This window comes from Nipponia nippon, unplaced genomic scaffold (genome assembly GCF_047370975.1).
Source record: "Nipponia nippon isolate SJK-2023a ecotype South Korea unplaced genomic scaffold, ASM4737097v1 scaffold_3, whole genome shotgun sequence".
Lineage (NCBI taxonomy): Eukaryota > Metazoa > Chordata > Aves > Pelecaniformes > Threskiornithidae > Nipponia > Nipponia nippon.
In genome coordinates this window covers 102275109-102300796 of record NW_028262347.1, presented here as the reverse complement: position 1 = coordinate 102300796, position 25688 = coordinate 102275109, and the positions used below count along the sequence as shown (strand labels likewise).

General features: G+C 44.0%; 1 protein-coding gene and 1 long non-coding RNA gene across 4 annotated transcripts; one reads left to right on the top strand and one right to left on the bottom strand.

Annotated features, from left to right (window-relative positions):
- LOC104016475 (dual specificity protein phosphatase 13B-like) lies at window positions 1–24027 on the bottom strand. Of its 2 annotated transcripts, none has more exons than XM_087765734.1 (4): window positions 23947–24027; window positions 9048–9239; window positions 8276–8496; window positions 1–428 (listed from the first exon to the last, which is right to left on the bottom strand). In XM_087765734.1, the coding sequence occupies exons 2-4, from the start codon at window positions 9236–9238 to the stop codon at window positions 214–216; spliced, it is 627 nt and encodes a 208-aa protein (XP_087621860.1). In that variant the 5' UTR covers window position 9239; window positions 23947–24027; the 3' UTR covers window positions 1–213. The 2 variants fall into 2 exon arrangements, with proteins under 2 accessions (XP_087621860.1, XP_009467681.1); XM_009469406.2 differs by having other exon boundaries at window positions 23778–24018.
- On the top strand, window positions 3405–9757 carry LOC148054806 (uncharacterized). 2 transcript variants are annotated; one of them, XR_015706489.1, is made up of 4 exons: window positions 3405–3911; window positions 5048–5377; window positions 9050–9204; window positions 9730–9757. It is a non-coding gene; the product is annotated as an uncharacterized LOC148054806 (long non-coding RNA). The 2 variants fall into 2 exon arrangements; XR_015706488.1 differs by having other exon boundaries at window positions 3405–5377.
- Window positions 24028–25688: the final 1661 nt, after the last annotated feature.

The window sequence follows — 25688 nt, the reverse complement described above, 5'->3', positions numbered from 1 at the left end:
TGCTGGTTTGAGTCCTTCTTTATTTCATTTTCTTTCAATTAGTGGGCTTATCCAAAAAAATACATACTGAACTCCTACCAGCTTGCTTATGCTCAGATGTTTCCCAAGAAGTTTCTCAGTGCGGCTACAGAGCAGTCCTGACAGCATCCTTGCACTGTCTTCAGTGAGGGCAGCATCTCTTGGTCTGGTGCCAAGAGACATGCCCCCTTGGCACTAGCAGGCCTCTGCTCCTCTGCCTTTCCTTCTTCCTAACTGGAGGTCCAACTCCCGAAGCTGCTTGAGGAAGCCGGAGTTGGGGCAGATCCCTCTGTGTGACCGCACAGTCTGAATTGCGTCAGCGAGGGACATATCTTCACAGATCATTAAGAAAGCGAGGACAAGAGTTGCAGATCGGCTGATTCCCATTGCACAGTGAACTAGTACTTTGCCTGGAAAAAAGGAGAGAGAGAAATGCAATTATGCCAGGAGGCCAAATGGTGTGGTTTATCGTGCTGGAGCAGAGATGGAAGTGGTGCTGATACTGGGGCTGAGCAAGCAGGTGTTCTCAGCCCTGCAGAGCAGACCTGGTGCAATGCTGGTTGGGGAGCAATGGGGTTTTTAATGGCTGGGGACAGAAAATTCAGAATTGTATTGCAGGACCCATGATTGCGCTTGCTTGGGCTTAGCTGCTAGCCTGATGGCATGCCCTTAGCGCTCCTGCCCAGCTTGTTGTCCATGGCATCCCTGCTTGCTCACACATAGCTTTGGGAGTGATGTACTTGCTGGCGAAGCTTCAAGTTTTCATACTTGAAGGTCATGCTATGGGAAGCAGCCTGGGTGGGTTGCTTACTACCAGAGGGCCTGGAAACTTGGGATTTCAAATGTGCAATGCTCAGGAGTGCTCACTGTTAGTACAAGAAGGCTCCTGGCTTTCCTCAAGCTCTATTTTTCTTCTTTGCTTAGGGCAGTAAGGCTTTCTGAAGGTGCTGACTGCTGCCCAGACCTTGTTGGAAGCGTGTTGGAAAATGGGTGTTACCAGTAAGAACAGCGGCCTGTTCGTACATGCTATTTGCACCAGCTTACTTATGTTTTTTTATTTCTATAGCCTACCCTGTACATCTATAGTCACTGTTCTTCCCTAATGCCTTTGTCTTCCCTCTGTGTTGGGTGATCACTAGAAAAATGGCTTATGAAATGTTTTGAGTTCCCTAGAGATTTCAATGTGAGGTGTGCATCTTCAGTAAGAGTAATATCGTGAGTCCTTCCGTGTTGCTGTAAGTGAGCCTCAGGGAAGGGTTCCAGGGATCCAGGAGTGTAGCTCCCACCTTCCCTCTGCTCTGCTTTCGGTTTCTCTGCTGTGATCACTAATGGAAGCAGCCAGAGAAATGCAATTCTCTATCATGACTGCTTCCCAGGTTTCTAATGTGTGTCTTTGACCCATGCTGGAAGGAGATAACCATTTTTTTTTTTAATAGTCTTATGTGAAATTAAAGGAAATTTTGTCAAAAGGATTGCTTTCAGATGGAAAAATTCAAGTTTGTAGTCCTTTCACTCTGGGTGTGAGCAAAGAGCTCATTCTGGAATCTGAAAACCTACTTCTTGTAAATATTGTAAAATGCTTCAACTTTCACAAAAATGGTATGATTTGATGAGAAATTTTTAATTGGACAAAAAATGTTCTGTTGTTCTACTGAATTATAGCCATGCCTGAAAATTTTCAAACTTTCTTGTCCTTTGCTGCAGTCAGATCTAGTCTTTCCCCAGAGACCATGGCTCAGCAATTGGGCATTATTGCAGTAGCCACTGATTAGAATCAGATTTGAGCTTCTGACCACCTAATGGACAGCTCTGTCTCTCATTAAAGGAGCTAAAAAGATGTATTTTTAGCATGAAAACTTCAGAACTGGAAATCTTCATAAGTTTGAAATTAAATATTTTCTGCATTTTAAAAAAATTTTTTAGACCGTCATATTTGTAGTCTCTTGTTTATTATGTTTATAATGCTCTATGAAAATGCAATTTAACAACAATACAATTTATATCCAGAAAAAGATGAAAATCAGTAAAAACAATCCCATGTTGCTTTTTTTCCTTTGGAGATGGAACAAAGTACCTCAGATATTGCTACTCTGTAAAATGTAAGGAGGAGTAGAAAGAACGGACAGCTTTTCAGGGCTAGTTCCTTGTTTTGTTTGTGCTTACAGCATCTTAATTTCTCTATTACCAGGGAGCGAGACGAAAATATCCTTGCTGCATGTTGAGCCTAGATCCAGCCAAAAACCTCAGACTGATTGCCCCCATCTCCCCGGGTGTTAATTCTGGGTACTTTGTGCGCAGCTTTTCATCTTAAGTCCCATTTTGTTTGTGACACAGTATTTATTTAGCAACCGTTCCAGTTCTGGCTAATGATGATGGCATAGCCACATGCTCGGAGAGCACGAGCATGTGTTGTAGAAACCTTCTCTGGCCAGCAGGTTGAGAGAAGTGTTGAATTCCACAATGTATGTGACACAGCCACCTTTCATTATCCTGGCATGAGAAATCTGAGCTCTGACCTAAAGATAGACATGTCTTCAGCAGAAATAAAGGGACAAATATAGTCTCCAAGGAAGTGGCGAAAACAGCTCTGGTGACAGCAGACTAGGACTGGGCATCGAAACTTTTCAGGGAAGGAAGAGGTTTTTCCCACATAATGTCAGTTTTGCAGAATTAGAAGATCAAGTGATTTCTGTTTGTGTTTTCCCATTCAGATACAACTTCACAGAATTTATTGAGATACTGATGCCATTATTCAAGTTAAATTACATCTATCTGTCAATTCCATTAACTCCATGGGGATTCTTGGAAGTGAAGCCCTACTTTTTATGGGAATATGGAGAAGTCCTTTGCACCCTTGTTAAAAGATAATGCTAATTTGAATTTTCACTAGACTTTTTTTTCCAATGTGCTGCACTATCACTAGTCTTCACACCAACCTTGTGGGATACGTATGCTGTATTATCTTCCCCAGAGGAGGCACTTCAGACCCAAATAACCCAGGTCTGAGATTTTCAGAGGAACGTGAAGGAGTCAGGAGCACAATTTCTCTTTGAGAAATACTGCAAATAGGTCTAAGTCCAAAAAGTCTTTGGAAAATCTTCAGTAGTTTGCAGTAGGCCTAACTGCAGCGTAGTGGCAGGGACTGGGGAAATCCAGACACTCACCCTAATGCACACCCCAGATAACAAGCCAAGGAACAACATGTCCTAAAAAATTTTCTTGGAATCAGAACTGCTTTCTTTTTTTTGTCTGAAAACTTCAAAGCTATCAGCACTCTACCACTGAAACAAAAAGAAATTATATTTATGGTTTGAACTGCACCAGGAAGGGGAAAAAACAAACAAACAACCACCAAAAAGAGATGGCCTTGATGTTGGATTCGATTTTGAATTTCAATCTAAATTTAGCCAGAAATTGGATGGGGGCCAGGAGCCTTGCTGTTCTGAACCTAATTTCTGTAAAATTGCTCTTGGGTCCATTTTTTTTTTTTCCCACCCAGATGGGGGTTTCTGCTTTGGAAAATGCTCAGCCCCACCTGCAATCTGGAACTGAAGACCGAGCTGAGCACAGGTATGGATGCTGCCATTAAATTTTGCCTGATGTGGTTTTTTTTGGGGCCACAGAAAGCAGAACAAATTCCGGACTCCTGCTTGTACAGGCAGTCTCTCTACCATTTTATATCTAGCTCTGTGTCCGAGAGGAGGAGGTGGCAAGTAAGAGCACACTGAATTTTCTTCCCTGCTTCTCTGGCTTATCTGCACTTCAAAAGAGTCCTCCTAGATCAGCAACTAGCTTTAGAAGGTGTCTCAGCAAAAACCTGGACAAGCCCCAACTATTGACCTTGGACCTAATCTGCATGGCTCTCTAATAAACTTGTTCCCATGAGGATGCAGGTATATTATCTCTTTTACATGTGCAGTATCTATTCCACATTGTTAGCTTTTGTTTCACCATGCACAGAGGTTATGATAAATGCTGGTACACTGACAATAAAATGACTGTTTGTTGCAGATAAATCAGTCATGTGAAATGATTTAATTAACGTAAAATTGCTTTAATGAAAGCAAATTTGAATTTACTATGTGATTATTTGTAGCAAACAAATTGAATGTTAAACTTGAGTCAGGAAACAAAAGCTGTGTTGCTATCTGGTTCTGTTTACGGGCTCAGACCCTTGTGTTTTAGCAGTAGCTGTAAATTGGTGAAGTGACACTCTGAACCCACCATGATACACTGCATTTGAATAGCACCTGAAGCATATCTGCACCATGTGGGCTGACTGCAGGGGTCTTGATAACAGTGTGTTGCATCAGCCTCTCACAGGAGGCAGCCGGGATGCACCGTCCCAGCACTGAGGCTCAGATTCCCGAGTGGCTGCTGGACCACAGTCTGGGAAAGCAGCATTCACAGAGGCAGTTGTGGTGCATGCCCCTGTCATGGGGTGGGCAAGGAGGTTATAAACAGATCTTCTGTACTACAGAATCCATGCCGCAAGCCAACATTCTCCAAATCTGCCTTCCCCGCCCCCATTTGTTTTAACATACAGTGCAAAGAGAAGTTCGACTGATCCCACATTAGAGGGCCATGTTGCAACCTTCTCTCTGAGCATGTAACAGGATCCCTTAGGAATAATGGGATTAACTGAGGAGAAGTGGGGGCACTTAGCTTCTGGCGTTATTAAATCTTGCAATCCTTATTTGAAATGTTGCACCGCACATCTCAAGCTACTTTTTGCAGAGGCAGACAATAACTGTCATCTGGCTGGGATTTGTGCAGAACAATAACACTTGGTTTTTAACAACGGATTATGGATATTATATCCAGCTCATGCCTGCTCTAACTCTACTGACATCAAAGGGTTTGCACTAGGGATAAAGTTTGCACATTCCACTTTTTTGGCCAAATGCAAGTTGGGAAATTCAATGTTGTTGAACAAATCAGTCATTAAAACACATAATATCTTATTGTCCTTTTGCTACTCGTCATTAACTGAGCTAAATGTCCTGAACTAGCCCTTGCTTTCTTGCAGGATGGATTCAATTTGGCTTAAGACCAGGCTCCAAACTGTCACCCGGAGTGAACACCCCAGCTGCCCTTGCTCCACTGAATCCAGCAGAATTATGCTGCTCACCAGGAGGAGAGCTCAGCTGGGCTAATGGGACCCTGGGGCTCTTCCCACCCCACCACGGTTTTTTCATCTCCTGTTACGTTTTAGCCACTGTCCTGTAGCCAGGTGCAGAATCAATTGTCTATTCCTTGACTAATCAAGTGTCTATTTTGTCACAGCTGAAAATAGCAAGAAGCCTACAGACAGCTTTAAATGGTGGCGTGTCCCTTCTTCCCACGCCTTCTGGAACAGGTAAGGGCTGTCATCTTCTGGAGAGTGGGAGGTGAAACTGATGTATGTAATGCACCTACAGCAGAGTCAAGAGAGAGGACCCCTTTCTCCTAGGTTAAGCTTCTTTCATAACTACCACCACCAAGAAGAAGGCAGGAGAGGGAGCCTAGCTTTTCATTTGCTCCAGTGAAGTGGAAGAAGGGAAATGCCTTTTAGAGGGGTTGCCATTTCAGGAAGTTAATGGGTGTTTTTAACCTGCCTGTTTTAAACAGGTTTGGAGGTCAATAAAAGGAGAAGCTCTCTACTTGGGAATCTTTCTCTCTGCATGGTGTTACTTTAATAGTTTTGCATGGCATGCTTTCATCTGCTCAAATTCTCTTTCCCTCAGTCTTCTGCTAGACCTTACCAAACCCTGTTGATTTATGCTTAGGTTTAGCTGCACTCCAGAAAAATGCAAATTGTACAGATGGCCATGCAAAGGGGCAAGACTGATATTCACGGTGTTGCCCCTTGAGCATAAGCATGAGGGAGAAGGCCAGTACTTCCCTGACACTGTGTTTTTCCTTGCAGAGAAGGGGGCAGATTGTGCATCTGCTTGCTCTTGGCTAAGCCTTCCTAAACAGTTCTGTTACGTGGGCAAAGGAACAGCAGGGCTGTGCTGAAGGAAAGGCAGCCAAGGAAGCAGAGTTCATAAAATAATGCTTATATAGCATGGCTGCAATAGTAGCGCCTGTATTTCTTAATCTGTATGAGAAAGATGATGAAGTCAGTCATTCAGGGTGTGATGCAGCCATTGACCACTGTGACAGGAATAGCTCCCAATTAGGAGTGTGTGAGTGCACGCTCCCCTGCCTCCTTTTGTTTATGCTCTGGCATCTGGGTTTGAAGAAATTGCCTTAAAAATAAATTCCTCACATCACCAAAGACATATCCTGTTAGAAGGTAAAAGCTAAAGGTAGAAATCTGGAATAAATCTGACCGTGTTCTTTTCCGAACTTCTGGTGTAAAGCATCAGAATTTTTCTTCAAGCATGATGAGAGTATCAGTTCTTACTTAATTCTAATGAGTATTTGATTCGTAGTTTTAAATATGTTTGTGCCTCATATAGTCTTAACTTTGACTTATCCTCCCAGGTGAAAAAGATAATTTAATTCCATTAAAAAAAAAAGATGTTGAATTTGCTTGTAATAGTTAAGCAGCAGTCTTAAATGACTTCTCAATCAAACAGAAGTACCTCGTTACATCCTGAGTTTAATATGAACAGGCCTCTTGTCACTTGGTATAATTTTTTGTTCAACATCACTGCTTATAATAAATGTTGGGTTTTTTCTTCTTCTAAATGATGTGAGTAACAATCCCCTCCCTGCCTTATCCCTGCATAGGTTATGGGTATTTAGCTGCTAAATTTCTGTACCTCAGGAAATTATGCTTCCAGAACATCTTGTTTATATATTTTCTAAACTGTTGCACTTTCCTTAAAATTATGAATGTCAGCAACAGCTGGACTGTGTATGATTGAATTTCACCTTGTCTCCATTCCCAGAACCCTGCTTCCATATGGAGTTCAGTAAAGCAATATCTAAAAGCATGGGAGTAGGGATAAATATGCACTCTAGACATGATGAATTCATTGTGTGTTTGCCTTGAGCCTTAACTTGTTCTGCATTCATAACTTTCAGTATTTGGGCATGCATCGTGCAAAGCACTGGTTTTGTTTGCTTTTGTGGCCACCACAATTAATCTGTTGTTTTCTGTCCTTTGTCAATTGATTTGGAACCTCTTTTTGTTTAAATACGCATGAAAAGATTCTGGATCTTACCTTTCTCTGGAGCACCACCAATAATGACTTCAATTGCAAATAGCATACGCTGTAATAGAAGTGGGTGCGGTTCCAAATTCCCCAAATATGTTAGTGGTTTTGAAATCCAAATGGAGCCCTCAGTTTCACAAAGGCAAATACTTTCTAACAGGATGGATCAAGGCCTCCAAACAGCAGTAAACACTGAGGTATCTAGCATGGAGGTGCACTGTTTTCAGTTACTCTGTCTCCCTTTCCTAGATTGTACGGCATAGATCAGATCTACTAGCTGCATATGATAAAGCTGGGTAGTTAGTATTTTAGGACCCTCATTGATGTTAAAGCTCACAATGATGCAAGCAAAACAGTTTTGCTTAGTGTATAACTGTTTGCTTAATAAATCACTTACTTCGGGTATCTGTACAGTTTTCTGGCACAGTGGAGACTTGCTTTTGTGAAGGTTTGTCCTTAATAGTAATGATTCCCCACTAGCCCCAGGCCTCTGGCATTGTACCTGGCCTATATTTAGTGATTCCAAGGATTTTGTGGGTTATCTTCCTATTTCAAGGTTATATTCCTTCTAGCAACAGCATGGCATTATCTCCCAGCTGGTGGTGTTGCTTCGGTTCTCTTCTACAGAATTGCTTCCCAGCAAGTTCTTCCCTATCCTGTGTTTGTAGGACTTGCACAGATTGTAGTGTTATAGTTGATTCTTCTTACTCAAATATGATGCTTGCCCTTGTCTTTTTACCCCATCCTAGCTTTTATTTTAAACCCCATTGCTAATTTGAAAAGACCAAGTGTATGTGCCTCCTCCCAGGTCAGTGATTCTATGATTCTATAGGTAATAAGGGATACTTGCTATTTTGTCTTTTGCTAATGAATAGCACTAGGCATAGGGAAAACCCCTTTGAAAGCCTGTTCAGTGCATCCTTCCCTGTTTCAGGGGAACTCCTACTCACTGTGGGAGTTCAGGAGGCACGTGCGATGCTACTTGGTTTGGGTATCTCCATTCTTACACACATCTGCAGGTGGCTGGTTTATGCCAAATACTATTTGATAACTTGCCCTACTTGGCTCCTATGCAGAAGGTATGCAACATGCACAGATGGTCTAGTTACCTCTTGGGGAATTCAGTGCTGCTCTTATGTATCGAGCAACTGGGTAGAAGTAAATGCTGAGATCAAAGTTTGGGTTGTCCTCTGCTTCTACTCCGTAGTAATCCACAAGCAGGTCTTTGTAGAACTTGGGTCCAGTGTCGATGTGAAATCGCCCGGCAGCAGCATTCACAACATGGGAGATGCCCATTCGGCTCAGCTGCGCTTTGTCACGAGCAACATACCTGCAAGAAGGACGGAGGATTATATTTGCCTGCTGCATGGCAATGTGGGGTAGAACATGCTGCTGATGGTGCAGTTTGTTAAAACTGCATGAAGTTGTAGTGGCTATTTTCTGACAGGTTGATCACGTGCAAAGTGTCCACCAAAATGCTTCAAGACAGAATTGGCTTGTTAAGAAACTCACTTTTAAGTTTCCTGCATTTTTTTCCCCCAAACATCAGTTTAGGTTCTTCTTCTCAACTGACAAAAAATAAAAAGGTGGTGGTGATGACATTTCTGCACAAGCCAAGAGTGTTCTGGTTTGCTTCCTCACCAAGTCACCTCTGCTGATCATCCATCATTTCAGGAACTATTCTTTTGGGATACTTAGGATGCCTTTTCTCTATGCTGCAGGATCCTAAGCACAGTTCAGCCTTGATCAATGCTTAGACTTACTGTGAGGCACCAAATTAGTGCCTAGCTGTCTTTTAAAATAAAGAGTAGATGATTTCAGGGAGTATAGGGAGGGGGATAAGAGTTGCATTAACACCTTCAACCCTTCCCTCTCTCTTACAGGTCTCCCACGTAAAGGTTTGGCCAGACTTCGTCCACGTGCCCCGTGGGGTGTGTGCGTGTCCAGAGAAGGCGCTGCAGCTCCTCCAGGGATGGTGTTTCGGCACTGCTCTGTCTGCCAGGCATCCGGCTTGAGGCACTTCTTATCTTGGGGCGCAGTAAGTCCCTGCTGCACAGGGAGTCCCAGGCCATCCTGAAAGGTGGAGGGCAGACATTCACCACCAGCCAGAGACACTTCTGAGGTCTCCCTCTCTTCTTCACACCCTCCCTTACCCCCTCACAAAGCTTGCCTGCAGTTGCGGTAGTAAGCTCTTTGGGGCAAAGATTGTCTTTTTCTCATGTGTTTATATACTTATCATAGCAGAGGCCATGACTGGACTTGGGAATACCGTTGCAATATAAACATTGACAGTCCAGTGGCTCCCATAGTCCCATGTTGTGGTTCAGACAATGATTTTGAAGCCTGTGCTTCTTAAATAAAGTTTATTTATATTATTATGGCAAATTGGAAGCTAAAGCTTTTTCAAACTACTAGGCTCAGGGTCTCAGCAGGCTTATTTTGACCTGACTACTCAGCCCTTCTTTCTAGGTATGTCAAACAGTCAATTAAAACGTCATGATTATATTTTAAAAGTTTTTTTCATAGAAGTATGAACTTCCCCACTTCCTATTTGGAATTCTAGACACTATTACCACCGCAGTGAAACAGACCGTTCTCAGTATGCCAGCATGAGAGTTCTGCTTTCAAATGGAAAGAGGTAATGCTACGGAAAATGTGTTGTGTAAATGTAGCTATGCAGTGGGTATAGAAACAAGTTACTAATGTCGTAGACTGAGCTTTTCCTTTAACCATGTAACCAGGGCTTACTTATATATACTTTATCTGATTTGTCTTTTATAATTTGCTCAACAAACTGAGCTGAGCTGAATAGAATTGGTCGTGCAAAATCTTATTCACTGGTTAACTGTTAATTGTCAGCTTCAACAGGGGAAACTCTGTAAGGAGTATTTTGGTTCTTTCTGATAGTAAATGCCAGCCATACTTGCTGTCCTGATGACAAATGTTCATGGTAGAAAGAATCTGCATGACTAAGTTATAATGATTCCCTCTGCCATTCATATGAGCATTAATATATTTTTTAATAGATTTTAATTTGCATTCCTTTCCTCTCTGCCCCCTTCAAGAGCTGTCCCATTTCTGATCTTGAAGTAAGAACTTTAATTACAAGGAGAAACAGTTTCTTTAGGCATCCTTTAGGCATCAATTTATCTCTGCAACTACTCTGATCCCATGTGATACATTTCTTTTGAAATAGTGGTTCCTTGTGTTAGCTACAGATTTGAACTGTTGGGAGGATTTTTGAAGAGGGGAATAGAAACTCTCTTTTTACCAGAGTTAAGTTTTAAGAAATCATTAAAAAATATATATATTTAGCTATGTTCTAAAAATTAGTCCAGTATCTGTATTACAGAGATATTGGGAACTCTGTCAACTCAGGCAGCTTTAGAACACAAGCATCTGTCTAGGACATGGATGAAGTTGTAGCCAATGAGTCCAAGTCTTGCTCTGCCACTGACTGCTAAATGTCTTTTGCATAAATGATTAGAGGGGTGGTTTGGGGTAGAACAGTCCAGGACAGAAAACCTGAAACCTTTCATCTTTCTGCTGAACAGCTCTGCCATTTACTAAAAGGTTGTATTTACATTCAAGCACCTCCATTGACAATTTCTTTCCAAGTGCTAACTGTGATGAAAGGTTTTCCTAGTTTCCCATCAAGGTACTTTCACTAGCCCTACGTTCACATTTTGGTGTAATTTTGTTTAAAAATATTTGTCTTTGGATCCACAAAGACAGAGAGAGAGTCTGAAGACTAGCCTGCTTTGGGAGCTTGTTGCACCTTTGTATTAATCCATTGTTTTGCTGAAGGACAAATGGAGCAACTAAGTCCCCGAAATGTCCACAGAAATGAAGGAGGGAAGCAGTGACTGTGGTGTTAGGCCACAGAACGTTGACTAGAAGCCACCCCTCTGCCGTGCACTTGGGTGGTTTGCCTTGCCACCCAGCTGCCAAGAGGGGCCCTCTCTTCTGTCAGTACACCTTCTTCTGCCACCTTCACAGGCAGCCTTGTCCTCTTGAATACAGTAAGTTTTCACCGAATAATGATGTTCCCAGGATGGTCTCGCATTGTTTGTAACACAAAGAGCTCCACTGTGGAATGTGCTCCCCTCCCAAATATGCGTATCTCATCCAGTGTCAGCTTTTACTGTGAAAACAAAAGCAGATGTTCTTGCCCATTTTGGATGGCTTTATGCAAGAGGAAGCATGGAGGAATTCCCATACTGGAACAGACATCCCCCATCAATTTTGATAGCTTCTTTGACGCTGGCCACCCCAGTGCCCACTGCGCCAGCTCTGCCCGGCTCCCGCTGGTGATCTCAGACACCAGCGTGACTTCTCTGATCCCACACAGGAGGTCTGCAGCAGAAGTGGGACTTGCATTTCCTGTGTCCTGACCACAGGGCCATCTGCCAATTCATTAAATACTTTCAAGAATAACAGCCTCCTCCAATCCTTCCCACCTCATAATATCTGCAGCAAATGTTCCCCTTTTTTGATGTATCTCATTCCTTGCAGTGTGGCTAATGACCACTCTAGGGCACTTCTCACTCCCTATAAAATTGCTTTCAACTCTTCGGGTTTTTTCTTATTTACTACTGCCTGTTATCCCTTCCTCTCGCTCCCTCCACTGTATAAATACTTTGATTTTCATATTACCTAGCCTCAGAAGACTGAAGGCTGCTGTCAGCCTTGCTTTCCTAAGCCTCATGGGAGTGGAGAATTACAGGGCACTGCCCAAAAGTCCTGGTAACATTGCAGTGTTCAGGCTGTCATTAAGATGGAGAGGGGCAGGCGGCAACTCAGTCACGGCTCTTCTGGGAGCTATGCTTTCCAGGTCCATAACAGCATCCCTGTCACAGCTGGGTGGACAACTCTGAAGCATAGCACACCTTAGGAAAAGTGCTCCTTCAGAGATTTTTTTTTTTTTTTTTAAGTTGTCTTTCTAGAAGGGAACATAACGGCGTAGGCTTGGCAAAAGAAGGTAGTGTGTGCTATGTGGATATCAAAAGTTGTGGAATAATGGTCTTTCTTTATAAGATGGGTGTGCTGCTTCAGAATTATCCTAAGATGACTTTCAGATTGTGCTCACATTGATCTCGTATTGTAGCTAAGGAATTTACTCCTATTGAAACACAGACATGAACTGCTGACACTGTGTGCAGAACTTATTCCATCTGCATTCTGGTCACATTTGTTCAACTGTAGAACAGCATCAGTTCATGTAAACTCTATGTCCAATAAAAACGAAGGACTGGGGTTCAAATTTCAAATGTGAAATAATTGGAACTAACAGGCTGTGAATGATTCAAAAGAAGAGAAGTCTCTGTAGGACTATTCAACTAATATGTTGAATAATGAATACACTGAAAAAAATAATAGCTTTCCATAGAAAATTTACAGGCAGGAAAACAAGGCAATTTTTTCCTGAATAAATGACTGCTCAGTTCTAGCATCAGTCTAACATTTTAACTCACTAAATTTATACATGCAAGTGTCATTTACTGAAATGCACATATTTAAAGAAAACAATGCTATGATTAAAATTTTGTGTAATGTTTTATAAGGAGCACGAATAGATTAAAACAAATCAGTGTGAAAGGAAAATGATTATATATAATAATGTGGTGCTTCTTCATTTTAAAAATATGGTTTTAATGATTCTCAGCTCAGTTCCTCTATATTCGCTCTTTGTAGTGGATCTGTTTCTGTCATGTGTTGTATGAATGAGCAATACAATTTTAAAATGCCGGTTTCTGAATGTTATTCATATGAAATGTTCCTGATCTTTGCCCTACTGGAGTTGTATTGCAGTAATTATTCAATCATGTAGGATAAATTTTACCATTATATTTAGATTAATTTTGAATTGGTTTGTACTACAACTGTAATTGTATCTGAACTGTGTAATAGAATTTCCTTAATTATGACTAGCAGGAGAATTGCAATCAAAGAGGCCTTTTGCAGAGCAGGTGGTCATTCTGATCATCTAGAGTGACCTAGAGTATGACACAGGCCATACGTGTCACCACACCATGCCTGCACCTGAAGCCCCCTTTCTGGAAACCCATTAGTGGCTTTGCTGCAGGTGAGTGGCCAGGTCAATGGTTCCTTATATAGGGAAAGTCCCAGGAAGAAAGGAAAGTGGTCCTGTGTGAGCTCACAGAGAGTATCTCCTTCCTCAATGTTTAGGCCTGAATGTTTGGGCTTCCTCTCTTCCCAGCAGTGAATGCCCCTGTGGACTGCACATACTGTGGATGCTTTGGTTATTTTTCAGTTAATTCAGTGACTACAGCTTTATCCGTAACATAATTAGTGCTGTTCAGTGCCATGCTGAGGAGAGGGCCTTTAGAGACAGGTATCCCTTGACAGGTGTCTCAGTCCTTGGGAACATGTGCCACCTTGTATCCAATTTCTCCAACACCAGAGTATTTAATTAAATAAGAACAAACTCAAAAGTCAGTGTAATTTGACAATTTGGCATTATATTGATATGAGATCAAGCTGAGAGGATGGTGTGAAGACTGAGATGGGGCGACACAAAACCCTGCAGCTGTGGAAAGTCAGGAGGAAAAAACAGCTCTTGTGTCTAGGATACTTAGTAGAAAGCCTTTATATCCTCTGCTTTTCCTTGCATTTTCCAATGCCAGGATAGTGAAGGGATTTGAGTATAATATAAGGATGTCAGTGCTTTCATTTCAATGATGTAATGAATATCTTAACCATCCCAGGCATTGTATTAGCTTTTGTGTATGGGTAGAACGTAGCCGTTTTTCTCTGGCTTTAGTAAAAATTTTTCTGAATTTTTAAATCCTGAGAACAAAGTGCTCTACATCCTATTTTTCTCAAGCCGGTATGTGCTGTAGCCTTGTCATCTCAGTGAAGATATCAGGCTGACTGGACTTCAAATAGACTGTTTGATTTGTGGTGGTAAAAGACCAGGCTGAAGCCCAGGGCTTGGCCAAAGTAGGTCGTGTCAAGTTCATGCCTATCGTGTATTCAAAAGTCATAAATGTTTCTCAGAAAGCCTATCCCTTGGAAAGATTCCTCCAAGATAACATATGTTTGAGAAAGGGTTTTGTGTTGCTACATCTCCACACAAATGACAAGTATTACTGTCATCATTCTTTCTTCCTTGGTGTTTAACCCGACAGTCTCGCTGGAGCTGTAATTTATCAATTGCTAGGAGCGCTACAGGATATAGATAGTATGAATCAAATACAGCGATGACTGAGGTAGGACTGGCTGGACTTGAAAGCTGAGACAGAGGCGGTTTCCAGGGAGGCACGAGGTATTTGAGTAGCCAACTGTTTGTAAGAAAATCTCTTCAGCAGCTGGAGGATGTAATCTGAACAGCACTTCCAAATTTAGTAGATGCTTCCAGACCCACAACTTTAACCTGGCTATATGTTTAGGGTGAGGCACCCACTTGGTGTGACTTGGCAAAATCCATTTAGATGGCCTTGCTCTCAACAGACCATGCAGAGCCTATGTTAAGGAGCAGACTAGCTAAATTAATCTTTGTATTGGACACCTTTTAGCAGCACAAGGAAGAGGAAAACAACTGATTGGTTTGTTTTGGTTTTTTTTCCCCCTCAGTATGGCATTGGTACCAAATTTTCTGTCCTAACTGGAGAGGGATCATAACACCTCTCCTCAGTCCAAGTAGAAGTTTCTTTCATGTGACATCCAGGGAAAACAGCAGCGACATTTCTCATGCAAAACACTACTCAAATGTAAGGAAGACATTAATCAACCCATCCTAGTTCTCAAATACGCTGAATTTACCACAGCTTCCATGGATGTTGTGGGTTGCCAGGCCTCAGAAGCCTCAAAAATGTCTCATTTTTTCATAGCAAATCTGTGGGCCAGCCAGCAGGGCTCAGACCTGATGGTCTTGACTGTTTCAGGATGTACATCAGCATGCAGGCCCTGAGGCAGGGTGGCCTCATTTTTGTCCGTAACTGTAGTATAAAATATTCTCTTGTCATCAGCTGGTTAGTACACTTGCATTTACCATCCATGTGTGTGGTTCCTGACAGTGGCTAGACAGAAGCAGCCATCCTTTCATGTGCAGCAGTTTTGTACCAAATGTGCAAAACCTCGCCACCTTCTGATTTTGCTAATTTTTCTGGGTCTTGCATGTATATCTATTTTATTCTTTAGCCATGGGAAATCATCTCTGTAGAGATATTGCCTACACTGCAGCTTTGACTGGATAAGAGAGAAGTGAAAAATACGGGCAGCTAAATGGATTTTCTCTGACCCACCCCTTCCTCATGGAATGCAAAACCAAGGGTTCTCTGGACACAGTTGCATTTTTGTAATATAAATGGGATCCTAACCATGTTTCTGAGTCAGGACAGAGGCAGGGGCAGAGCCTGTATCAGGCAGGACTGTGCACATGGAGTATGCTTTATAGAAACCATGGCTGATAGCTAGCACCACCAGAAGGATTGCAGAGATAAGAGGAGATAGCTCCTCCACCCCAAGCTTTTCTGTGGCTTCTTCATCACTGAAGCTTGGGTGTATTTTGTTGCTGAATTGGACCTTTTATTTACTAGTTACAAATTTTACATGCCATTTTAACAGTGTGCATTGTAACTATTTAAAGCTGGGCATTAAACAGGCCCAGACACTGTTAACAATCTGCATGTTACAATATATTTTTTTGTAACTGCTTGTATAGCATCAGCTATTAAGAATTTATTACTAGTGCATTTTAGGTGGTGCTTTACAGTCATTTAATTATATCCATCTAGTAATCATTACATAAATATGCATTGAGAGCAAGAACCCCAATGTAAGGTGACCCGAAAGGCTTTTACCTGCCAAGACCAGAGTTCAGGCCCTCAGGTGGCAATGATGTCATCTGCATATGCAAGGAAACACAAACATTTAAAGCTGTGCAGGGAGCTGTGTTCCTCCCCATGCTAGGTGTTCATGAAGTCATCAGCTGGAGCAAGAGCACTGTAGAGCTCTAAGGACCTGAACTTGGCTCTTGGCAAGCAAGCAAAGGAAAGTCGGTTCCCCTCCAGCCCTAGTCCCAGCAAAGATGCAGGGCTTTTGGCTGTGAGCACAGAAGTTCAGCTGCAAAATTGGGCCCTCTGGAGCACCTTGGTACTCCTGTGCTCTCAGCTGCCAAGGGCATCTGTATACCCATTAACCCAACCTTATCTGGTAGAGAATCGGACACACTGCATATGACCCAAAGACAGTAGCCGGTCCAAAATGCATCTACCACATCTCCATGCTATTTGTCACTGCAACAGCACGCCCATATTTAAGAGTGTCTCTAGCTCCCTGCCAGGCTACTGCTCCTAGATCCAACATCATTGCTAGTTTCTTCTGCAATGGACTTCAGCCAGTAGACTTGACCGATGATTGGTTCTGACAGTCTGTAACTCCTTCTTCCATTCAGTACTGATGTTTTTCACTCCCTCTTGAGAAAACAAAAATCCCAATCTACAGTATTGTAGCACTGAACAGCTCTTGGATGTGCTACATTCATGAGACACTCTTGCTATCCCTATGCTCCCACTTGAAGACAAGCTTGCCTAAAATTCAGTTCTTCCTGTGTAAGTCTGTCTTCTCCTGTGCGCGAGGTTTGTTACACAGCTTTATTGCCTCCAGCAACAACTTGTTCGAGGTGAAAGCTGGTATTCTCTGAATGGGTAAACTCTTTTCTTTTCTGGAAGCACCCTCAGAAGATTACTGAAAAACTCAAAGGATGAAACATTTCTGAAAGGCTGGCAAGTTGATGCAGGTTGCTGTAAATCAGGAGTAATGTGTGCCACTTCAATTTCCTCTTGGAGCTGCCAGTAACCAGCTGGGTTACTGTCTGGCTGACACTGGTGTTCTGGTACAACCACTGCAAAGCCTTCACCCTCCCTGACCAACATAAATCCTAGTTGCTTTTTCATGACTTTTAGTAATGCTCTACCAATATTTGCAGCCTGCAGTTGCAGAGAGCATGTGGTGCTCTCATTACTGGATGATGTTAGTACAGCATGACCCTGCGGAGAGGTACAAGCTTGGGTTTATTCACAGATTGCCTGAAATGTGCTGAGTCTATTTCTCTGAAGCAGATCCAGTGGACTGGAGGCTCACATTTGCAGTGATGCATTTCAACCTCAGCACTGTCACTGTGTGGGAGGCAGAACCTGTTAGTGCTGTACACCACAGGGTACATTCTCTGCTCTCTCTCTGTGGCTGTTTGGGGTGAAACTGCAACTGCCAAGCAGCCCAACTGCTACACTCTTTTGCATACTGTCTCCTTTGTAAGGGGCGTCAATCTGGACATCTCGCTTTCTAAGGAACACAACACAAGAAAGCCACAGACAGGTTGTTGGGCACACTGCATCTAGCTTAATGAAAGAAAAAGTGTCACTTGGGTGTTGTTTCCAGTCTCTCAGCTGTGGTTTTATTCTTCAGCTTTAGTCTGGTTGCATATTCTTAATCTAGCCTGATCTAATTTTCCCAGGTCACTTCCAAAATGATCTGAGGCAGAAGTCATGTTTGTTTCTTGCTTCAGCAATAACTGTTCAGAGGCCAAGGATGTCCTGTGCTGTGCCTTGCACAGAGCCCCAGTTATAATGCAGTCCCTTAGGTCAGTGTCCTGTGTTCCCACCAGAGTTTAGCAGGCCACATCTGAAGGTGTATGAGGCTGCTTTAACAATAACTAATAAAGCAGTGTCCTCCAGCCCAGCGCTGGAAACATCAGGCTTCAGAATTCAAAGAATCCCATTACAAATGAATGGTTTCTGCCCCAAGGGTTTAACCGAAAGGATGGCACAATGCAAAGCCCTTCTCCCCTGTGACTAGCTCTGGTATGTTCTTCTATCTTAAAAACAATATATTTCTCTTTTTTGGGTCTGTTCTGTTTCGGGACATTGACAGCTTCACTGCTCTTTGTTCTAGCCCTGTGGTCTCTACCAGCACCACGAAGATAGCTCTATGCTACCCAGCTTACAGGAGACAGCAGACATATCCCTATGCTGGCATAGCAGGAGGGCTGAGCAACCTGCTAGGAAAGAAGATGGAAAACAGCAGGAGGTAGGCAGCTGGTTCCCTGGAGTTTCTTGAGCGCTGGAATGCATTTTATAGATGTTATCGCAGTGAGCCTGTGAGGAAGACACTGCTGTTCAAACTGCACAGGTGGAGATGGTAAAGTTAACTTGGATGAGATTTTTACATCTCTCCACAAGTCTGAGCTGGGAGGTAACCCAGGGCAGAGGGCTGCCAGACACTTGTAGTGATAGCTGAACCAGGGTAAAGAGTCACCCTTGGGTTTAATTTGGGTGAAAAGCTGTGCCCGCCTCTAGCGAGTCAAAGGCAGCTTACATTATGAGGTGAAAGTCATGGTCAAGTTTGGACTTCCATGCTGGGGGACAAGGTTTCCTAAGAATGCTGTGGCACATTTTGGCTTTGGTGCTCAAAATAGAATTCAGAACATGCAAAATCAAACCGAGGACACAGAAACCCTATGTCACCATGCTATGCTCCCAATACCCTTCTTTCTGTGCTTGCAAAGTCCTCCTTTAGAGATACCCTAAAAAAAAAAAATAGCACAATCCCTTATTAAACGCAGTGACATTATGGCTTAAGAACAACTGCATTGTCTTTCTAAGTGTTTCTTCATCTTCCTTTCTCTCACCCCAGCCTCTATGATCTGAGACTTTCTAGCAATGTGATAGCCATGGCAGGACTCAGAGAGGTTTGGAAGGCTAGTTCTGGTAGCCTGTATTTCTCACCAATATCTTCTGGCAGAAAGATAAACCACAGAGCTGATAGCAAGCTCCTGTTGCCCAGGTTCCTGGCTACAGAACTGGGAAGGATAAACACCTCCTTAAGCTCTGTAAGATAGAAATAGAACAAGAGAAAGGAATGGAAATCCTCTCATAATGCAATGGCTAGAAGCAATCCAGCTGTTTTGTTTTATTCCCACCATGAGAACTACGGTCAGTCCCAGTGCAAGCTTGGCCACCTGTCAAATCAGGTTTGTGAACTAAAGCTTATTGGAATTTGACACGCTTTTGTCTTGGAGCACACTGGTATGGATCAATACAGACTCCTCCTATAGCAGTGACACAACACGTATGCTACTCATGCAGTCCCAGATGCCCCTCATAAATCATTAAAATACTGGCCAGTTCTAATCGGACCCTTTGGGGTATAACGTAATATACTATTTGAGAACTAAAAACAATAAATCAAGTCAGTACAGAGGTCAGACTGAGACTGAACAGAGCTGAGACTTGCTTGCTGATGTGTGTATAGTCTAAGAGATGCAATGGAAGGAGGTGAAATCCCAAGTCAGCTAAGCAAATTGCTTTCTTCTCATTGTAAAATCTCACTACTAAGTCTGCTGAAGGGAAAAAAAAAAAACAAACCAACAGGAACTCATCATATTCTGTAGCACAGCTGATTTGAGGTCTAGAATTTTCCAGCATTTGTGTTAGCTCTTGGGATTACAGGTATTTCTAATAATTTAGGTTAACTCTTACCATATTTCTAAAACAAACTAGCAGTTAAAAATATGTGCCCCCAAATGTCATAGATCACCTGGTACAAAAAGAACAGAACTAGTTTTCTTCTAGAGCTGGAAACCAATTAACCACTAGCAAAACATAATTCAGATCCCATCAGAAGGCAGCTGCTGTGGTTTGCACTCTTCAGTCTTGCCTGGGACAAAACAGGCGGCTTTGTGAAGGGGCGGTTGCCTTGCAGTGCCCCAGTGCCGGGAACGAGTAACAGCCTGCATGCTGAGGTGCTGCTGCATAAACCCAAATAACTGATGCTTTCTCTTTGATACAGAAAAGGTTGAGTCCCATCTGTGTTTTTCAAGTGTTGTCTGACTGAGGACAACATGGTATGGGTTATGGCCAGTCTCCATGGCCAACATGTAGTTTGGCCACCATAAATGTTATCTGGCAAAGAATGATACTAAAGGCTAACTCCCTCATTCGTGGTGTATCTGTGTGTACCTTTTATTTCTTACCTTGTATAAATAGCTAATAATTGTTTCTTGTGTTACCTTAAGGCAAGGACATTCTGTGGCAGAAGGTCCCACTCCACATGTACACTGCAGATGCTAAAGCTATATAACTCTCAGTACTGCTGTTTAATTCCCCTTCCTTTCCTTGCACTTTTTCCTCAAATCTTTCTCTGTTTGGTCTAAATCGAGCGGAGTGTTTTTAAAGCCCATACAGCAGAGTAGCTTGGCACCTGAGTTTTACCTGTGGTGCTGTATTCTAGTGGTGGCCTGGGGGGAAGGCTGTCAGAGGCTCCAGTCGTGGTAGCCTCCCTTCAGTCATGAATATCAGAAAAGGGCTTTGCTCTAATCCTGTGAAAACTGCTGTTATACTGACCACAGGCTTTGCTGTGGGGACATGCGAGTTGTATGAACTCTTGGGGTTCATGCTGGTGGTTCTTGAGCTGAAAGGTCTGGAGGGAAGTGCCAGGAACTAATCCAGAAAGTCATCATAAAACAGTGAACAAAGTCTCTGTGAGACTGGCAGTAAATAAAAGAGGTAGCAAAAACCAGGGCAGTAAATAACTGGTGGTGAACAGAGTGGAACCTGCCCTGTTTGAACGATGCACCAGCACCTCCAAACTAGCTGCGGGTGTGGGGCAAGGTGGATTAATATTGTTTTATTTCTAATTAGACCTAAAGTAAGTTTGAATTTGCTTTAAGCCTGGTGGAGAAATAGTTGAAACACAGATGGAGACACAATAATCAGTTTCATCGGAGGTGCAGCACAGCTTGGTGTGGGAACTTAATGAAGATTTGTTGGTCAACAACAATCTCCCAACTCACTTAACGTGCTCTCCATTTAATTTGCTCTGCTATTGTAGTAAATTTGAAGCGCCCAGGTCAGACTCAGCTTTCGTGGGTCTTGTAGTCTCTGCAGTGTCAGCAGGAAGCACAAATCGAAGACTTAGAGCCTGGACTCGAGCAATGTGTATTTCTCCTAATGAAACCCAAAGCCAGGTGAAATTTTTGGGAGAGAGGAAACAGGATATGGAGTCCCTTTGGGGGATGGAGGGTGTTCATAACACTCAGAAACTTGGCCCACGTTTCTGGTCTCCTCCCTTTCTACTCCACAAAGGACTTGTAGCATTTTTAGACAAACTTGGATGCATCATATGTTGTGAGAGAACCTGCTGGGAAATTTGGTGATTTCTGCACTCCAGGGCAGAGGAAGTGTGTGTTTCTGCTTTGTGTTTTTAGGAAAGTATGAAGATGAAGTTCAAAATAAAACACAGCAGATGGGAATCTCACAGAGACAGACACTGGGAAATGTTTAGACAAGCTTTGTCCCCAGTCCTTGAGCTCAGGATTTAGCAACTAAACCATAGAGAGACTTCAGAAAGACAATGAAATGCATTTTGGCTTCAAATACAGTTCCTCCAGAATCCAATTCACGTGAATCTGAAGGCAGAATATAGCCAGCAGTATGGGGAATAGATGTAATGTGAGAAACTCTCATGCTACATTATTATAGTCTGAATTGTTTCCATCATTTTGGGTTAAGTAATTCCCCACTATCCATCTCTAAAGTGCAAACAGTACAGCCTTGATGTGCCCTAGGGAAAGGAAGGAAACCAGCCTTTGAATCTTTACCCAACCTTACTGCTCATATTTTGCTTTCAGTGAATAACTGTTCAAATCCTTTAATATTTCATTCCCATAAAAATATATTTACCAGGGGTTTTTGTGGCAGCAGTGAGGCTGTGTTTATTATTTTAGAAACACCACACGACTGGCTTTAGAGAAAAGACAAGGCAGGAGCGGAGACTGCTGCAAATCTACCAGAGAACAGCATGTTTTCCACCTGTTGAGGCAGCAACCACAATAACAGATGCACATAATAATTACCTGTACCTCAAAGGCAGCACCAAGTCCTGCACCTTCTGCTCCCCACCTAGCAGCCAGCTTGATAATGGAAGTACAAAGAGGAGCACCAAGAGAGTAGAGTAGGTAGTGCTTTGTGAAGAACGAAAGAGCAGCTCTTATTAAAGAGAAACTGGAAGGTGGAAGATGAGAAGGAAAGATCTGAGGCACCATGATGCTAAAAGAAGAGTGGAGCTAAGGAACTCCAGGAGCCTGCCTTATTTTTAGAGAGGCGGTCAGGTTCTTGCTAATACCTTTTCTAACGCTGATCTCATTTGTACTTTTAACATCAGAGACAATTTCTACTGATAAATAGGTGCCCCACTCCTTACTCCTCCCTGCTGGAGCCCACTCCTTCCCAGAGATGGATAGCCCTGCAGTGGCAAGAGGGGCACGTACCCCTGTCAGGTAAGGGCCTCATCTCAGTAAGTGACACCATGAGTGACCATGACCATGTGCCAGGACCCTGTTTCTCTTCCCCTCCCTGCCACCTGGTGCTGGGAGCATGCTGGAGCTACACAACCCTTTTATTTGCAAGTGCCCCAGAGCATCTGGTGTAAGGAGAAGGGCTGGGGACAGTACCGGGAGCAGGGCTGCAGAGCAGGTGAAACACCTTTGGTCTTTGCTGTTAAACTGCTGAGCCTTGTGGGGCTCTTTTTCTCCCTTTCCTCTGACTACCAAGAGGAAAGAGGTGACATTTGGCTGGGTGACGACTCCCAGAGCTGAGACCATATGAGCTCTGGAGTGGTTTGTACCATGGTAGTTCCTTACTTGCAGAAAGGAACAGATCCTTCCTAGCAGGGATTTGCAGGGGAAGGGAATGATCTCAGCCCCAATTTAATCTTGACAGAAGCAGATGATGAGAAGACTGTGTGCTGAGTTGGAGTTTTCCTTTGAATTCCTATGGTGTTGAAGGCAATGCTATAAATAGACAGTATCCTTTTTACCCTGGTACAATTCTGTCTCCAGCTCCCCATATAGACAGCAAGTCTGCTAGTAGGTATTTAGCAGGAATTAATTTAACCCAGTCTTCTCTTTCTGTACTCTTTTACTCCAAGCATCCCGATGGCCTCCACAGCCGTACAAACAGATTTCCTCAATAAAAATGTTCTGAGGAAGGCTGCTGATATTAAAAATCCCATTTCTGTCTGAAAATTCTGTCCTAGTTATAAATAATCCATAGAAGCTCCTAACTATAAAGAGTTAGTATTAAAAAAAAAAAAAAAGAACCCCCCCCAAACTTCTTAATCTTTCTTTTTTTTCCCCCCAGGTTTTGTTTTTGAACTGCACAGCATTTTATTCATAGTCTGTTTCACATTTTCTCCAGTGTAACTGGCTGGCCAGTTTCTTCCTTCCCAGGAACGACTCTTGTGAACATCAGCTGAGAAGAAGGAAACCCAGATACAGTGTTTCATGGCTATTATCTTAAAGATAGATCTGTAAGAAGTTTAAATACAAGCCAGATTGGTATTTAAAAAAAAACAGCCCCTTGAATTTAAGCATCTTTTCCAGTAAGAGATCCTCAGCCTGGGAATCCAGCTGGAAAGCAAACTAGAATTTCACAAATATTAGAGTTTCTGAGTACAACGGCAGGGATGAGAATCTGGCCTAGCCCTGCAGTTGTCTCATCGCTTGCTGAACAGGTTAAGTTCATGCTGCTCAGTGCATGTACTGAGTTCACTGGGGGCTGGTTTGTAAACAAGCTTAAAAGTACTTGCCTGGTAGTCGAAGCTCCCGCGCTGCGGTGTGTTGGATTACCTTTGTTTGAATAATACCACTTAGTTTCCTCCTAACGTGCCAGTTGCACAACAGATTTCTAGCCTCTCTGTGTTCAGCTTATTCAAAGTCTATTTTTAATTGTGTTAATTATAAACCATAATCCCCTACCCTCTTTGGACCTGCAAGCATCAGCCAGAGCGAGGCAACTGGAGGGCAGCAGCAGTGGGAGGCTGAGTTTTGACAGAGGCCGATCGTCAGGTGGTGTAAGCAGATGTGACCTGGCCAGCCTCGCTGGGGCTGCACTGGTTTACGCCGGGCACGCCGATGCTGGTGGAGAGATTAGGATTTGCACTGTGAATGGTGCTGGGGTGGCTGGGGTTTACCCCAGAGACCTGGGGCTTTGCCATGTGTGCTGGCTGGCGGGGCAGTTGCCGTTTACCCCAGGTTTAAGCAATTGCGGGGTGACTGGGCTTACCCCCAGCTCACCCATCTTGGTGGGCAGTTGGGGTTCATCCCTGCAGCAGGCGTCAGTGGGGTGGTTGGGTTTTACCCCAGCCGTGTGCCCCAGTGCGGGGTTGGGGTTACCGCTGGCACGCGTGTTGGGGGGTGTCGAGTTTTACCCTGGACGCGGGGCCGCCGGGGTCTGTCTCGGCGGGGCGAGTGTGGGTGGGCTGTGCCCGAGCCTCCCGGGCAGCACGGGCGTGCCAGGGCGGGCGCGCTCCCAAGCGCAGCCCCCCCGCACCGGCTGCTCCGTTGCCCTCGGGGTTTGACCCGAATTCGGAACAAAAGGGCCAATACGGGGTGGAGGCCCGGGGGCGGTGGGCAGCGGCCGCCGCTCGGCGGGGCCCCGCCGGTCCCGTTCCGCCCCCCCCCGCCGCTGCGGGTCCTGCCGGCCGGGGCGCCGCCCGCGCCGGGCCGACGGCGCCACCTGGTGGCGCAACCCGGTGCGGCGGCTGGCGGGAGGTGGCGGCCGGGCGAGGGGGCAGCGCCCGCCGTCAGCCCGGGCTGGGGCTGCGCGCATGCGCCGTGCGCCAGGCCGTTGGTGGGGGAGCCGCGTGCTACATCGCAGCGCGAGAAATTACATTGTGTGTGTTATCTGCAGCGTTTACAGTAATTTATTATCAGAGTAAGAGGCAGGTCTTCCAGTTGCACCAACCAGTATTTTAAAAATGCAGTAAGTTTTTATTGTATGAAATGCGTGCAACTTGCAGGTCTCGTACCTACAGAGAGTGCATCTTCAGCTGTGCCCTTCGCTCTACAGCTGGAAACGGCTGGCTGGCCTGCTGCTGCTGCTAAAGGCGGGGAGAGTTTTCCTATAGGTGGGAAGCATAAGGAAATGCGGTTCTTGTGCTTGGGGGCATCTCTATAGCCGGATCCACTGGGGTTTTTTTCCCACTTGTTCTGTAAGTTGAAATCAGTTTGTTAGAGTTAATTGGTAACTGACACACGCGTATTAAATTCTGGTTTGGATCTGAAGCGTGCTTTTAAACTGCCCATTCCTACTTGCTGTCTTTTTGTTGACCTTGCAGAGCAGCCCCGGAGCTCATGAGCAGGTTTCCTTATGCAGGTAACTAAGGCAAAGAAGCGCTCCAGCACCGCTCTCCTGCTGCTTGGGGATGTCCAGCCCAGAGGGTTAGTCCTAAGCAAAGCCCCCTGAGAGGCCCTCGGTATGAGGGTCATGTCCTCAGTGCCAAATGCTCTGCTTTGTGCTCTTGCTCCTATAGCCTGGCCCACACAGCAGATGCAGACATCGCCAAAGAGTATTATAAAAGGTGCTGAGCTGTCTGTCCTGAAGGCAGAAATCTGCCTTGTAGACAGCACTGGGAATGGCAAGGAATGTTTTCCCTTTTCGCTGTGCTGTTCTTGAGCAGCCAGCTCACATGGTGGGGAGTATTCATGCTTTTGCATTC

Excerpts from the sequence above, each read along its gene's own strand:
- LOC104016475 (XM_087765734.1), bottom strand. The coding sequence starts at position 9,238 with ATGGCCTGGGACTCCCTGTGCAGCAGGGACTTACTGCGCCCCAAGATA. Across the intron at positions 8,497-9,047 it reads AACCTTTACGTGGGAGACCT|GTATGTTGCTCGTGACAAAG; the intron begins GTAAGAGAGAGG and ends TCCTTCTTGCAG. Across the intron at positions 429-8,275 it reads AGCACTGAATTCCCCAAGAG|GCAAAGTACTAGTTCACTGT; the intron begins GTAACTAGACCA and ends CCTTTTTTCCAG.